The sequence below is a fragment of the Cetorhinus maximus genome, chromosome 6 (genome assembly GCF_964194155.1).
Source record: "Cetorhinus maximus chromosome 6, sCetMax3.hap1.1, whole genome shotgun sequence".
In the NCBI taxonomy this organism is placed as follows: Eukaryota; Metazoa; Chordata; class Chondrichthyes; order Lamniformes; family Cetorhinidae; genus Cetorhinus; species Cetorhinus maximus.
In genome coordinates, this window is record NC_135884.1 from 66979477 (window position 1) to 66997087 (window position 17611).

General features: G+C 46.0%; 1 protein-coding gene across 1 annotated transcript in view; it reads left to right on the plus strand.

Moving 5' to 3' along the window:
• grip2b (glutamate receptor interacting protein 2b) overlaps window positions 1-17611 on the plus strand; it is a 185655-nt gene that overhangs the window by 99173 nt on the left and 68871 nt on the right. Inside the window, exons 8-10 of the mRNA XM_078542930.1 lie at window positions 5410-5557; window positions 11450-11619; window positions 15961-16095. Of these exons, the coding sequence (XP_078399056.1) occupies window positions 5410-5557; window positions 11450-11619; window positions 15961-16095 (453 nt within the window). The remainder of the gene's footprint in view (window positions 1-5409; window positions 5558-11449; window positions 11620-15960; window positions 16096-17611) is intronic.

Here is a 17611-nt window from a genome sequence, read left to right on the forward strand (position 1 = left end):
GCATGCACAGAAGTCCCAAAACCCACTTGGAACTCTAGTTACCCAGACTCTGACTTTGAGTTAAACTTAATGTAGGTATTGGAGTTTTCTAACGGTACCCCAGCATCAGGACTGTGATACTGTAACTCAACATGGAGACTCTGATACTGTACCCCAAAAACAGGACTGTGATACTGTACCCCAACAACAGGACTGTGATACCATACCCCAACAACAGGATTGTGATAAAAACAAAAAGCTAAAAGCTACTGCGGATGCTGGAAATCCAAAACAAAACAAAAACAGAATTACCTGGAAAAACTCAGCAAGTCTGGCAGCATCGGCGGAGAAGAAATCAGTCAACGTTTCGAGCCTCCATGGCCCTTCGGCAGAACTGCCGAAGGGCCATGGAGGCTCGAAACGTTGACTGATTTCTTCTCCGCCGATGCTGCCAGACTTGCTGAGTTTTTCCAGGTAATTCTGTTTTTGTTTTGAACAGGATTGTGATAATGCACCCCAACATGGAGACTGTGATACTGTACACCAAAAACAGGACTGTGATACCGTATCCCAACAACAGAACTGTGATAATGTACCCCAGCATGGAGAATGTGATACTGTACCCCAACAACAGGACTGTGATACTGTACCCCAACAACAGGACTGTGATAATATACTCCAACATGGAGAATGTGATACCATACCCCGACAACAGGATTGTGATAATGTACCCCATCATGGAGACTGTGATACTGTACCCCAAAAACAGGACTGTGATACCATACCCCAACAACAGGACTGTGATAATGTACCCCAACATGGAGAATGTGATGCTGTACCCCAACATGGAGAATGTGATACTGTACCCCAACAACAGGACTGTGATACCGTACCCCAACAACAGGACTGTGATAATGTACCCCAACATGGAGAATGTGATCCTGTACCCCAACATGGAGAATGTGATACTGTACCCCAACAACAGGCCTGTGATACCATATCCCAACAACAGGACTGTGATACTGTACCCCAACAACAGGACTGTGATACCGTACCCCAACAACAGGACTGTGATAATGTACCCCAACATGGAGAATGTGATGCTGTACCCCAACATGGAGACTGTGATATTGTACCCCAAAAACAGGACTGTGATACCATACCCCAACAACAGGACTGTGATACCGTACCCCAACAACAGGACTGTGATACCGTATCCCAACAACAGGACTGTGATAATGTACCCCAACATGGAGAATGTGATGCTGTACCCCAACATGGAGAATGTGATACTGTACCCCAACAACAGGACTGTGATAATATGCCCCAACATGGAGAATGTGATACTGTACCGCAGAAAGGAGACTGTGATACTGTACCCCAACAATGGGACAGTGATACTGTACCCCAACATCCAGACTGTGATGCTGTACTCCAACTTGGGACTGTGATACTGTACACCAGCAAGGAGACTGTGATACTGTACCTCAACAATGGGGCTGTGATACTGTACCCCAACATCCAGACTGTGATGCTGTGTGCCAACAATGGGACTGTGATGCTGTACCCCAGCTTGGGGACTGTGATACTGTACTGCAACATTGGGACTGTGATACTGTACCCAACATGGAGTCTGTGATGCTGTGATACTGTGGTACTGAACAAAAACCAATCATTTCTTCTGGAGTTCTTTTGAACTCAAGGTTGAAATTTGGAAGCAATTTCCTGACCTATACTTATCATCTTGAGCCTCATATGCAGTGACAATTAACTGTATCATAGAGTCTTAAATGGACAGGTCAGGTGATACATAGGTCCAGCTTTGCAGCATGTCTGTGCTTCAAAGCACTGACTAACCTTGAGCAACTCCACGGGAGGTCAGATCCGTTCTCTAAAACACCAACATGGCAAAAAGCAAAATGATGTCTCCAATTTCCATTGAAGTTCTGCATTATCATTTGAATGCGATTTGGTAAAGAGCTAATGATGGATTTGCTCTCCTGCTCTAGTTGAAGCCCTTGGACAAGAACTGGCAATCCACCTGCCTGCTAATGACTCTGAACGGTTGCCAGGAAAGACTTTACCTGGGCAAACGCTTTCAGGCAGAGTGTTCCTCCCCCCCACCACTTGTGAGGCTGCTCGCTGCTCTCTCCTAGTGCTGCCTGCTGTTCAAGTTGTTCTCTTTCTGCTGCAGTCAATTAGAAGTATGTTAATTGAAAGGAGCTTCATTGTGCCCAGAGAGCAGCATCCATTCGCATATCTGAGTGCCTCTCACATAGTGGCTGCTTCAACTCCGACCCTCTGAAACTATGGATCATTGAGACAGGTTTTAGATCTACACATTAACAGGAGCTCTGCTTTCCCTCTGCCAAACCAGCAAGATTAGAAACAAAAAGCAGATTCAATAAGCAACAGTAGAATCTCCACAGCAATATTAAAATAATAATCCAGTCTCAGATTTCAAATAATGAGCTAAAGCTTCAAATTACAGCCCCTCGCTCACACCTATCGTGCAATTATTCTATATATAAACCATCCAAACACCTCAGTTAGATTCTAGTCTATAACTCACTTTTAGAACATCCACTGCTCTATATATTGAATTAGAGAATGATACAGCAGAGAAGGAAGCTATTCGGCCCATTGGGCCTCCGCCAACTCTGTTAAAACCATTTGTAGGCTGGAATTTTCTGGCCTCGTTGGCGTTGGGCATCATGGCGGGCGGGGAGGGGGGGACAATATGGCGAGAAGGCCGAAAATTGGTTTCACGCCATCATGAAACCAGTTTGCGATTGTCCGCACTGCCCATCAATGGCGGGCTGCATTTCCTGTCGCCATACGTCGGGAATCTAACTTCAATACTTTAGCATCTCATTACAAACCCTGCTCATTGGAATCATCCCCCGCCCCCCACCCCCACTACGCTGGATCATCCTGGCATGCACGCCAACATGTTTCACAACTGCACATAAACAACATGTACCTGGCGACCTGTGCTTCACTCGGGACTTTGAGGTTTGTTTGCCTACCTTGCTTCGGGCAGCACTCGCAGTCATCAGTACCAGTCTTCACAGGCAGCACCACATCACTTTTAGGAGGGCTCATGGACAGGTCTCTACCTACCAGACAAGCCGTAAGGCGGGGTGGCTTTTCAACAGCTGCAAGGCTAGGGCTTTGCTTGGGGAAGGGGGAGAAGTGGCCTCAGGCAAGGGAAGAGGCTGCAGGATGAGGGCTGTGCTGGGGAAAAGGAGTATCCCAGGGTGTGTGTGGGGGCACATGTTGATCTGTGCAAGTGGGCTCAAGGTGGTGAGGGCTGAGGAGGTAGTCTCCAGAGGAGATTAGGCCAGATGGAGATGTGAGGGTGTGGGTGAGAGAGTGAGTAGTGATGTCCCTTGAACTGGCAGTGAGTGAGATGCCGGTGAATGTGTAATGGGCTTGTGAATGCGTGAGTTTAGAGTAATAAGATGGTTGACATACCCTGGGGGCACAGATGAGATCATTCATCCGTTTTCTGCACTGGATGGCTGACCTCTTGTGCAGCATTGGCACTGACCACTTCCCAAGCCGGAGTGGGGAGACTGATGGGCCTCCTGCGGCCAGAGTGGGGTGTAGAGGACATCGCAGCGGGCCTCCACGGTGTCCAGAAGGCATCCTAGGATGTGTCACTGAATCGGGGGGTCTGCACTCTTCTTGGTTTCTGGGGTTGTATCTTCACCGGAGCAGTCCTGGGCTGCAAGCATTGAGAAGTGTGCGTGCAGCTGCAGTTTAAATATGGTGCCCGGAGTGAGGAAGCAGTGAGGTAACAGCATGGCGGTCAAACCGGAGGTTTCCCGCCAGCAAGACGGCGTGTTTCCTTTGGCAACATAATTAATGAGGCGGGAATGGGACGATGCGGCGCGAAAACCCGCCCTTGGATCCGGATGGTAAAATTACTATTTCCCCGCCTGCTTCTGCACTTAGTGTAAATCTGGGACAATTCCGCCCACAATCTCAACACTTCTATCAAATCTCCTCAACACTCTCTGCTCTAAGGAGAACCATCCCAGCTTCTTCAGTACAAAAGCAAAATATTGCATTTGCTAGAAATTTGAAACAAAATGCAGAACATGCTGGAAACCCATTGCCGAAAATATTGCCGTAAAACTCGCCCCTGCTCTGGTGGGCTGCCCAGCAGTCATTTAACCCTCTGGGGGGTATTAATTGGCTTTAGACAGGCCTTCCTCCTCCACCTAGGGAAGAAGCCCCACCTCTGGGAGCTGCCGGCAAACCTTTAGTCCCAGCAGCACCACTGGGAGTGATGGCCACTGCTGGGACTGCAGGCAGTTGCCAAAAAAAGAAGAGTCAAGAACTGGATGACAGGTAAGTTGGGGTGGGTGGGGGTTCTTGGCAGGGCCAGGATAGGAGACCCAGGGCGAGGGGGAGAGGGGGCAAAGGGTATGGGGGCAGGGGTACTCAGGTCAGGGAGGGAGTAGAATTCTGTGGGGGTTGGTGGGAAGTGGGGCAGGCAAACCTTCGTGGGGGCTGCACCCTCCAATCAGGAAAGTGGGCCTGTGAAGGAGGCAGCCCCCCCTCCTCATCCTTTAAGGGCCTCGATTTGCACAAAGGTAGGCGAGCCACCTGAGACCTCCCCGCTGCCTGTTAAATCACGGCCAGGCCTGGGGTGGGCAGGAGAAGCACCCACAGAATTTTACTGACTTCCCCTTGCCTGCAAACCTGTCCACAGGCAACTGGAAAATTCTGCCCATGGAGTTCCTGTGAGGAGGGAAACAGGGTTAATATTCCAAGCCGATGCCTTAGCATCAGCAACTGCCCCTTGGATCACGTGGGTTTCACATCTAAACCATTCAACCCACTCAATCAGCTTCTAGCCTGGAACTCAGTCTTGGGTATCCATTATCCTGTACATAAACCACACCACTTCCTTGATTAGCTTCCAGCCTGTAGCTCATCCACACCTATCCATTGTTTAATGTATGTAAACTCTCCAAATCCCTCGATTGGATTCCAGCCTGTAACTCACTCTTGGTTATCCGTTACTTTTTATATAAACCATTCAGACTCTTCAATTATACCAACACCTGTGGTTATAGTGTTTTCCTCTCTTGGGCTGCAAGTTAAGATAAGGCAAAACTAATTTGATATTCCACTGGTGGGTGCATATTGCTTGATAGAGTCCTGCAGCCTTAGGGATTGAAGAGGAGTGGGAGGGTCTGGGTCAAGTGGAAATATATGGATAATAACGTACAACGTGTGTGAAAATGAGCAACATTATTTTTAAAGCTGGTGATTGTACCTCATTGATCCTTGGGTTTTGTGAGGTTGGACTGGATATTTATGGATGGATTGGGCAGGGGCATTGGGAAGGAATTGGACAGACAGCTTGATGAAAGGCAGCCTTGTGATTGTGGTGATGTGTGTTCTGTCTTACAGATTCCGTGCTCAATGCTTCCGGTCCTTTACTGGTGGAAATCACAAAAACCCCAGGCTGCACACTGGGAATGTCACTATCCAGCGGCACACACCGCAACAAGCAAGTCATTGTCCTCGACAAGATCAAAGCAGCCAGCATTGTGGACAGGTATTCATTTCGTCCTCTTGTTTAAGTGGGAATCTCAGTTAGAAAACACCTGACTCAGTTGTTTGAGGTTGATCAGCTTTGGCTCAGTTGATAGCCCTCTCACCCCCTAAGTCCAGAAGGTTGTGGGTTCAAGTCCTGCTCTGGAGACTGAGGCTCAAAAATCTAGGCTGACATTCCAGTGTGGTACTGAATGAGCACTGCACTCTCGGAGCAGCCACATTTCAGATGAGGCCCCATTTGCTCTCTCAGGTAGATGCATATGACTCCATGACACTAGTTCAAAGAAGAACATGGGGGAGATTTTCCTGGTGTCCAGTCCAATATTGAGCTAGCATCTCTGAAACAGATTTCTTATTCAGTTATCACATTGCTATTTGTGGAATCTTGCTGTGCACATATTGGTTCCTACATTGCAACAGCGACTACATTTCAGCAGCATTTCATTGGCTGTAAAGCACTTTGCAAAGTGCTGAGGTCGTGAAAGGTGTTATACAAATGGAAGTCTTTCTTTTTGTTCATGACAAGAAGATTCCCATTTTCACTTGGCATGTTCAGATAACGATGATCCCAATTAGATGAGACACTCCACAAGGTTGTGGCACCATTCCTGGGATTCACATGCTTCCCTGCCTGTGTGTGTCCTGAGACCCCTGCTTCCTCAACGTCTGCTGCATCTCTTCAATGGCCTGTGGGCCATAGAGAGCACTATGGGCGTATCTACACCACATGGACTGTAGTGCTTCAAGGCAGTGGCTCACCACCACCTCGTCAAGGACAATAGGGATGGACAATGTGTGCTGGCCTAGTCAGTGATGTTCACATCCTGGGAATGCATTAAAAAAAAATGGAGCTTGCTGCCACATGGAGGAATCAAAGAAGATAGCTCTGATACTCTTAAGGCTTGTTGGATACTTTAAGGAGAAAGGAAGAGAGGGATGTGGGGAGGGCGTGAGTGGGAAGAGGTATTTAGACTGGGAGGAGGCTCATATGCAATATAGACATTGCCATAGATCATTTGGGCTGAATGGCCTGTTTCTGTGCTGTAGATTCATGGCGGGTTAGAGGTTATGGTCAGGCCCTTCTCCAATAGTGGATTGTCACTGACCACAGCATGAGCCCTGGAAGATGCAGTCTAAGGAGCCTTGGTGAATTCCTGCAGTGCATCTTGTAGATAGTACACACTGCTGCTACTGTACATTGGTGGTGAAGGGAGTAAATGTTTGTGGATGTGGTGCCAATCAAGCGGGCTGCTTTGTCCTGGATAGTGTCAAGCTTCTTGAGAGTTGTGGGAGCTACACTCATCCAGGCAAGTGAGGAGTATTCCATCACACTCCTGACTTGTGCCTTGTAGATGGTGGACAGGCTTTGGGGAGTCAGGAGGTCAGTTACTTGGCACAGGATTCCTAGCCTCTGACCTGCTCTTGTAGCCACAGTATTTATATGGCTAGTCCAGTTCAGTTTCTGGCCAATGATAACCCCCCAGGATGTTGATAGTGGGGGATTCAGTGACAGTAATGCCATTGAACATCAAGGGGCAATGGTTACATTCTCTCTTGTTGGAGATAGCCATTGTCATCTGTTGATGTGTGATAGCAGTGTTGATGACCCCTTCCATTACTTCACTGATGATCGAGAGTAAACTGATGGGATTGGCCAAGTTGGATTTGTCCTGCTTTTTGTGTACAGGACATACCTGGGCAATTTTCCAAATAGCCAGGTAGATGCCAGTGTTGTAGCTGTACTGGAACAACTTGGCTAGGGGCACGGCAAGTTCTGGAGCAGAAGTCTTCAGTACTGTTACCGGAATGTAGTCAGGTCCCATAGCCTTTGCAACATCCATTGTCTTCAGCCGTTTCTTGATATTACGTGGAGTGAATTGGATTGGCTGAAGACTGGCATCTGTGATGCTGGGGACCTCGGGAGGAGGCCGAGGTCGATCATCCACTCGTCCATCACCATTCGTGACTGGACGTGGCAGGATTGCAGAACTTAGATTTGATCCGTTGGTTGTGGGATTGCTTAGCTCTGTCAATCACTTACTACTTATGCTGTTTGGCACGCAAGTAGTCCTGTGTTATAGCTTAACCAGGTTGATACCTCATTTTTAGGTATTCCTGGTGCTGCTCCTAGTGTGCTCTCCTGCACCCTTCATTGAACCAGGGTTGATCCCCTGGCTTCATGGTAATGGTAGAGTTGGGGATATGCCGGGCCATGAGTTTACAGATTGTGTTCAAGTACAATAATTTTGCTGCTGCTGGCCTACAACACCTCATGGATGCCCAGGCTTGAGTTGCTAGATCTGTTCGAAATCTATCCCATTTAGCACGGTGGTAGTGCCACACAACATGATGGAGGGTATCCACAATGTGAAGGCAGGACTTCGTCTCCACAATGACTGTGCGGTGGTCACTTCTACCGATGCTGTCATGGACAGGCAGGTTGGTGAGGATGAGGTCAAGTATGTTTTTCCCTCTTGTTGGTTCCCTCACCACCTGCTGCAGACCCAGTCTAGCAGCTATGTCCTGTAGGTCTGTACTGGTGCTACTGAGCCACTCTTGGTGATGGACATTGAAGTCCCCCACCCAGAGTACATTCTGCACCCCTGCCACCCTCAGTACTTCCTCCAAGTGGTGTTCAACATGGAGGAGCACTGATTCACCAGCTGAGGGAGGACAGTACGTGGTAATCAGCAGGAGGTTTCCTTGCCCATGTTTGACCTGATGCCATGAGACTTCATGGAGTCCCGAGTCGATGTTGAGGACTACCAGGGCAATTCCCTCCCAACTGTATACCACTGTGCCGCCACCTCTGCTGGGCCTGGACATACGCAGGGATGGTGATGGTGGTGTCTGGGACATTATCTGTAAGGTATCATCCCGTGAGGATGACTATGTCAGGATGTTGCTCGTCTAGTCTGTGAGACAGCTGTCCCAATTTAGACGCTAGCCTCTGGATGTTAGTAAGGAGGACTTTGCAGGGTCGACAGGGCTGAGTTTGCCGTTGTAGTTTCTGGTGCGTAGGTCAATGCCGTCCAGTTTCATTCCTTTTTTGAGACTTTTTAGCGGTTTGTTACAACTAAGTGGCTTGCTAGGCCATTTCAGAGGGCAGTTAAGAGTCAACCATATTGCTGTTGGTCTGGAGTGACATGTAGGCCAGACCAGGTAAGGATGGCAGATTTCCTTCCCTGAAGGGCATTCGTGAACCAGCTGGGTTTTTACAACAATCATTTCATGGTCATCATTAGACTTTTAACTCCAGATTTTTATTGAATTCAAGTTCCACCATCTGCCATGACAGGATCACTGGCCCAGCAACCATACCACTACGCCATCACCTCCCCATTGGAGGGTACCATCAAAAAAAGGTAAGCTTTACTGACCTGACTGCAAAGCTAGAAGGGGTGGGGAAGGCTCCCGTCACACCCAGCCCCATACCCAGCGAGAATGGCTGAAGATCACATTGTTTTCAGCCTGCGCTGCCAATCCCCGTAAGGAAAAGCTGAGAAAATTCTAACCATTCTGTTAACGGTTGATGAGGAGCACCGGCAATGGGGGTGGCAAACTGGTGTGGTGCCAGGAAGGAGCGCTGGAGCATTGCGTCTCCTTCCCCAGTCTGCCACCTTGGCCAGGCCATCAAGGAGAGACATACACAGGAACAACAACAACTTCATTTATATTTCTCTTTAAGATAGAAAAAAAACAATCCCAAGGTACTTTACAGGAGTGCAGTGAAACTGAAGTTGAAAGCGAGCTAAGTAATGAAATATTCAGGCAGGTGACCAAAAGAAGCTTTTAAGCTTTTAAGAAGCATCTTAAATAAGAGCTTGAGAGGCGGAGAGGTTTAGGGAGAGAATTGCGGAGTTTGGGGCTTAGGCAGCTGGAAAATAATTGGATCCCAAGCCGGATGGTGAAGAACGAAACTAGACACAAATCCTTTTCTTGATAAAAACAGAAAATGCTGGTAAAACTCAGCAGGTCCAGCACTATCTGTGGAGAGAGAACCAGAATTAATGTTTCAAGTCCATATGACTCTTCTTCAGAGCTGTATCCTTTTTTTGATCGTTCCTTTATTTATAGAATGCAGCATTACAAATGTCTGCCTCCTATCTACCAACCTGTGCCCCAGAAGTCCTTCTTTATGCTCTTTCAAGAAAAACCAATGTAGGTAAAACCATTAAAGAAATTATCTGCCTCTTACGGGTCACTTTACATTATTGAAACAGAACCAATAAAACTTGGACAGAAACTTAGCAAATTAGAATGTGACTTTGGGAAGCCTTTCTTCATACTCTTTTGAGCAAATTTAAAAAAAAACTAATTAACTAATTAACTAATGAAAGGCGCACTGTAACAAAAAACAAACTTTAAAGGAAACTTAAATTAAATTAAAATAACATTTTGGGGGGATATAATGCACTACAGCTCCTGCTGGAGAGAGGGAGCAGGCGGTGCCCACTGGTTGCAGATGGCCTCAGGCACACTGGTGGGCACTGCATGCTCCCTCTCCAGGGACACCTGGGGGTGAATCTAGCCATGGGAGAAGGGCAGACCCCCTCAACCACCCGCTGAGCAGAATTGTTAATGGCCACCTTGGCCAATCCTAGGAGCAGGCTAACAAGGAGGTCCTCTGCCCTGCTCACCCTCTTCTACATTGGGTGGCCAAAGATCAGGAGCGTGGGACTCAAGTGCAAATAAGACTTGAAGAGAGGCCCTCTTAGGTAATAAACCCAGGACTGCAACCTCACACATCCTACATAAACATGTAACACGGACAAGTCTTTCTTTACACTCTTTTAAAGAACCCAAAAATAAACAAATTAACTACTAAACAGGTTAACAGCTCCTTAAAGTGGCACCTGTAACAAAAAGATAAAGCTTTAAAGGAGACTTCCAAACTAAATTAAAATAGTGTTTCCAGGGCTGATGGTGCACTCCAGCCCCTGTGGTGTCTACTGGTCACAGAAGGCCTCAAGTGTACCGGTCGGCACTGCATGCTCCCTCTCCAGGGACACCCGTGTGTGAATGTAGCCATGGAATAGGGGCAGACAGTCGGGTCTAATGACCCCCTCCACGGCCTGCTGCCTGGACCTGTTAATGGACATCTTGGCCAGGCCCAGGAGCAGACCCATAAGGAACTTCTCCCATCTGCCTGCCCCCTCCCCACCTGGTGGCCAAAGATCAGGAGCGTGGGGCTGAAGTGCAAACAAAACTTGAGGAGCAGCCCCCTTAGATAATGAAACAAGGGCTGCAGCCGCACACAATAGAATCATAGAGTGTTTACAGCACAGAAAGGCCACTTGGCCCATTGTGTCTGCACCGGCCAACAAACAAGACACCCAGCCAATCCCACTTCCCAGCATTTGCTCCGTAGCCCTGCAGATTATGGAGCTTGAGGTGCATATCCAGACCCTTTATAAATGAGTTGAGGGTTTCTGTCTCTACTACCCTTTCAGGCAGTGAGTTCCAGACCCCCTACAACCATCAGGGTGAAAAGATGTTTCCTCATCTCCCCCCAAATCCTCCTACCAATCATTTTAAACCTATGCCCCCCAAATCCTCCTACCAATCATTTTAAACCTATGCCCCCCCAGCACCTCACACACTAGCCACTGACAGGCATTGACAGGCCTTTGGGGGCCTTACAACCAGTTATGATCAAACAGGGAGACAGGGATACCTAGAAGAGGGAAAAGGAATAAACAAAACAACTCCACTGTTGGTTTGAAGTTTTAAAACAGTATACAATGGAATTTATTCTGAAAATACAGTTGTTGACATGATACATAATTATTTCAGGTCAATGCAAATCATAAGCATGAAAACCTATCAGATCAACTTCTGTTTCTGGTGTATAAGGAGTTTAGAAATGACTTTTCTTTTGCTCATGTTTCAGGTGTGGGGCATTGCATGTTGGCGACCACATTTTGTCGATTGATGGGATGAGCACTGAGCACTGCACTGTGCTGGAGGCGACCCAGCTCCTGACCAGCACCTCCGACAATGTTAAGCTGGAGATCCTGCCAGTGCACCAGAGCAGACTGTCGCTGAAGCCAGCAGAGCAAGGTACACCTGTTCCCCTTTAACATATCAAAACTAGACTATCAAGAGCCTCAAAACCATTTATGGGGTCACTTCGCAAAGTTGTAGTGGTGGCAAGAGGGAACCCAACCTACAGGTACCCTGGTACCAGAAAGTCAAGCGCATGATGGCCACCATCTTCCAACCAAGAATCTAACAGGAGGCACAGACTCATTAAGTTATTCTATGCCTGTTAGTAATGTAACTGATCAACAAAGTCAACTGGAGCTTTCAGTGGAAATGTGCATGATCTTTCACCCAGTCAGTAATTGCTCTTTGCAAAACACACAGGGATAGATTTTCCTCTTGGGGATCTCCTACTAGTTCACTGGGAAAATCGGGAAAACCCCCAGCTCCAAAGGTTTCAAGTTTAATCCCTGTTCTGTGGCGAGCCAGCTAACTTCAGCTGGGGACCTTTGTTGGTGCACTACAGGTGGCCTGGGGGGGAGGCAAGCAAATCTTTCAGAATTCCCTGTTCTTGACTTCTGTCGCTAAACCGTTTCTTAGAGGTACACTTGTGGATGTTGGGTGAGAACAGGGTCGGGCTTGATTCTGGTGAAGCTCCACCAGAGTCAAACCAGGCTGTGGTTGAACAGCCTGCTGCTGTCTACCGTCTTGGTTCACATGAATCTTGGACACTTAGAAGAAAGTGTGGAGGGCAACCGTGAAACAGCACAAAGAGTCAGCATCATCAGAGGAGAAAGTCGCTGCAGAGAATTGATGGATGAGAAAATACAGGTATTCACATAAAAGACTTCTGCACTGATCTTGGCAAGAAATGGCAGTGATGGTAGATGGAAATGCTGTGTCAGCATTAGGCATGAGATATGACCATCAAGTAGTCATAGCCCCAGGGCCAGCACTGACTGGATAAAGAGAAGAGAAAGATAAAACTTGCATTTACACGGCCCCAGTACACTCCAAAACACTTTACATAATCAGACAATCTGTTTGTTAGCTATTGGCTGAGGAATAAATATTGATCAGGAAGTGGGGAGAAGATTTATTTTGGATGTAGCTAGGACTATTTGGTAGATCGGTGCACTTCCAGTCCAATATGGAAAGAAGCATCACTTGATTTAGTTTGGGGGCATGAAATGAGGAAAATAACTGGCCAATATCAATCTCTGAACCATCAGATGGTCTGGTCATTATCACATTGCTGCTTGTGGGATCTTGCTGTGCAGAATTTGGCAGCCATGTTTCCTATATTAGAACAGTAACCAAACTTCAAATGTACTTCATTGGCTATGAATCACTGGAGACATGATGAGGCTGTGAAGATTGCTTATATCATGAGATGGTTGACTTGGGTTAACTTGGCCATTGTACAGGACTTCTGCCAAAAAACTGGACTGGAGATGAATGCCGGGAAGACCAAAGGCTTCCACTTCATCCACAAACAGAAGACTTTCCTGTACAACACTAGACCGAACTGGCAGCTGAAAGGAGGTCCGATCTCTTACATACCACCAGGAGAGACGGAGAAATACCTGGGTGCCAGAATCGACCCATGGGCAGGAGTGGCTGAGGAGCAATGGGGACCCAGAATCGCAATGTGGATAGAGAATCTGAAGAATCTGAAGAACCATTATGCCAGACTATACAGGTTCATTTAACCCTTATGTACAAATTGTCCACCTTACCCGCCTATCGGGGATCAGGTGTTGGACTTCCCACCCTGGAGACATACAATACCCATCTCGTGGAGTCTCTCTGTCCTTCAACCATTCAACCAGGAATTGTCTTTGACCAAAATAATTTCCAAAAAGAACATGGGACAAGGAAAATACATAAAGAACTTAAATAAATAGAAATATAACACAGTGGTGAAGATGACAGTTCCAACCCTCCTGAAGATCCTGCAGCTGCTGGGCAATGCAGCAGTGCGACAACAAAAATTTTCTTTTAAATTAATTTTCAGGATGTTGGCATCACTGGCATGGCTAGCATTGATTGCCGATCAGCAATTGTCCTTGAGAAGGTGGTGGTGAGCTGCCTTCTTGAACCGCAGTCCATGTGGTGTAGGTACACCCACAGTGCTGTTAGGGAGGGAATTCCAGGATTTTGACCCAGTGACAGTGAAGGAATGGCGATATATTTCCAAGTCAGGATGGTGAGTGGCTTGGAGGGGAACTTCCAGGTAGTGGTGGTGTTCCTATCTATCTGCTGCCCTTGTCCATCTAGATGGTAGTGGCCGTGGGTTTGGAAGGTGCCGCTGAAAACGAGCATCATCCTCCACTACCTGCCGCTTGACATACGTGATAGTCAAGAAGTTGCACGTGCCGGCAAGAAGATGACGCAGTAGTTGCAGGAGTTCTAGGAGCCTGGGTAGACGGGTGCTGCACTTGCGTCCCATGGTTGTTAACAGTGCAAGCGGTTGGTTGAAACTACCCAGAGTCTTCATCGTTGCTAGCTAGGGGAGGCAGTCAAGAATTGGGGACTTCAGGATAGGTTAATTCACCAGCTGTTACGTCTACTTTGAAGTCAGGTTAACCTCTGCTGCGATGTCTCGGTTCTATATGTGCCTCAGTGGTTTTGGTTATGTAATGATGTGAGGTGATGCAGCCATAAAAGATCCGCAAGTACTGAGCTGCCTGAAGTGGTCAACATGTTCAGTAGAGTTTAAGCGACATCTTTGTATTTGGCACTTATGGTAACGGAGAAAGGTTGGTACTATTTTCTCAATATAGGCGACTGTCTGAGATACGCAAGGACATGGTAAACGGTGGGGGTAGTGTACTGAAATGAAACAAATGGATTGTATCATCCTCAGAATACTGTGTGAAGGGTTATTCTATTACAATCAGAAAGTCAAAAACTAACAAGCAAATAAATTCTCCATTTTGTAAATGATCCTGGGCAGAGTAAACACTTGCCTCTGATACATCATTCTGATAAGTAAGCAGTGCAATTGTATTGATTTTTTTGATACCTCAAGAAACATTATGGGAAATGAAACTGAAATCAATTTCTAAATGTAATTTCTTGTATGTTTATTGCTCTGAGGAAATGTTCTAAGATCCCATTCAACTTGAGTTCAGTGTCAGTGATCATTTTGTGATCCTCACGACAAAGCATTTCAGATATTAGAAACAAGTTGTGCGATGAAAAATTGCCAAAGTCCCTATGGTCAAGCTGTAGTCATGATAAACGTAGTGGGATGGATAGTCAATTAAATTACTGATCTTCTAACCCAGATTCTTGTAAATCTGGGAAATCCTTCTAAGATTCATCATTGGCCAATTAAAAAATGTCATTGATACTTAAATGATCCAAACCCCTCGATTAGATTCAAGCCTGTAACACACTCCCAGATATGTATTATTCTATATATAAATGATCCAAACCCCTCGATTAGGCTCCCACCTATAACTCACTCCCAGATATGTGTTATTCCATATATAAATTATCCAAACTCCTCAATTAAATTCCAGCCTCTAACTCATTCCTGGGTTATCAAGTATTCTGTACATAAACCATCCCAACCCCTCGATTAGGTTCCAATCTGTGACTCACTCCCAAGTAACTGTTACTCTACATGTAAACCCCCACTGAATCCCTCAATTGGATACCAGCCTATAACTCACTGCCAGGTATCCATTATTCTGTACATAAACCAACCCAACCCCTCGATTAGGTTCCAGCCCATAGCTTTATTTATTCTTATCCTTATATAAACTTCTCGAACTTCTCAATTCAATTCCAGCTGGTAAGTTGCTCCCGGAGTTGTCCTCCAGGTTTTTAATAATGAGATGTATCCTCATAATTATAGGATTGGTAGCCTGCCACATCTATAATGGGAGATTATCAGTGTATTATAAAGCAAAAAACTGAAGTGTGTTTAACCAGAATATTGTGAATGATTCCATTTTGGCCAGGCTTTATGAAAAGTGGATCATGCCTGTTGAATTCATTGATATTCTATGATTGTTACAGTGTCAGGAGATCAAAGCAATGTGATGAATGTTCAGTGGAAGGTCTGATATTTGCCACAGTGAGTAAATTGTGAAAATGAACGTCAACACAAGATTTGGGCCATTTCTTGTGAAAGAGCTTCTTAAAGGACAGCTGTCTTCTGACTAAAACAAAAGCAGAGTACTAAACTAATTTAGATGATAGTCTCATTATTTTCATGCATAACGTCATGGTTGGTCTGATTTATTTCTGGCATTGAGCTAGCCAACCATTGCCCATCCCCAATATGCTGGCAGTGGTCTTTTAAGTGGTGCAGTGTCACTTTGGAAGAATTGGGCTTTATTCATATTTTCTTTCTCTTGTCTCTCTTTTCCATTTCCCCTCAATCTCCCACTGGTCAATGGACAGTTAAGATTCAGAAGAGTGACCACCATCACTGCTGGGACCCCTGCGTCAACTACTGCCACACCTACCACCCAGGGCACTGCAAGACACCTACCTGGAGTGCAGCAACCCCTCTATCCAACTCGGACTACTGCAAATGTACAGTAACTTAGCTTATCTCTCCGAACCAATGCTCAAACCTGGGAACCCCTTCAACACCAGCTCCAGGAACATCCAGTCCCTTGGAATGCATCTTTTTTTTTACAAGCAGGCCTGTTTATTTTCTCTCCAATTCCTTTTCCATTAGCTTCATGGTGCTCAGCACTATTCCCTCACCAAGTGGATGTGCAAAGGAACCTTTAAACCATGACATCTGTCAGCACCAAATGTTAGGAGACATTTAAAGCCCAGCTGCAGTAATTCTGCTTCCAATTTTAGACTTCTGTGTTGGAAAAGTGCCTGGCAGCTGCTTGGCTTCATGACAGGGCAAAATTGTTGAGATTGGACAATTACCCTCAGCACCTGTGGACGTTGATGTGTGACACTGTTTATTGCAGCCCTGATGTGCTGGGTCAACAGTAAGATGTCACACTGGGTTCAAGCTGGAAGCCCAGTCTCACCTGGAATGGGAGTCCAGCCTACGACTCCTACCTACTCACGCAGTGTATGTTTTGCCGAGGTAACATTAATGCTACAAAGATACAGATACTCCTAAGCAATGTCACTAGTGTGTTAATAAGGCGTTTCCTGCATCACAGTGTTTAAGATGGAGTGTTAAGTAAAATTGCTTACCCAGGGTGCCCAGATTCCTTGCAGCTGACACCACTCCATAAGTTAAAATTACATTCTCGGTAAGAGTGCCAAATAGGACAAGTCAGTGCACAAAACTACTTTCTCTTAACTTGCTGAAAAAAGAGACTTTTTTGTCAAAGCTTTCCATCTCGCATTCATCAGGACAATTTGCAAGAAAATACCAATGTCAGGGGAAACAACATATTTATGTTGTATGAGAAGAAAGTGCTGATTGGTTGGCAAGTGGGCTCTGATTGGTGTGTACTGGAAGCTACATATATTATTATAGAGAGCCCTGTTCTTTGTGGACAGAATGAATATGTACACACATTGCACCTGTTTCAGCGAAACAAAATAAAAGACAGCCATTCGCTGGTTTATTCCCCAGAGCAATGTCTTGACAAATCAGAGTCAAGCAGTCTGGATTAAATTTCAAACAATGCTTGGCAGTTAATTGTCAGTCACAATCAACTGGTGCATTCTCCATGGCAATGCCTCTATCAATCAGAGTCCACTTGCCAACCAATCAGCACTCTCTTCTCAAACAGTGTAACTATGTTGTTTCCCCTGACATTGATATTTTCTTGCCTGTCCTGATGAGAGTGAGACGAAAAGCTTTGACAAAAAAAGTCTCATTTTTCAGCAATACTCAAGTTCTGTACTACCAAATGACTATTCTCTTAAATTATTGAACATATATATATTAAATATAAATCTATGATGGTGCTCAGTAACGTGAAGACAAAATCATTATACTCAACAGAGAGAAGGGTACAGCTAAAGCAAGCAGAAACACCATAGCATGACCCATACAAACCAGAAGGAATATCTATTCTCATCAGTGGAAATGCTTTCTAAATTTTTGATTTATTCTTTCATGGGG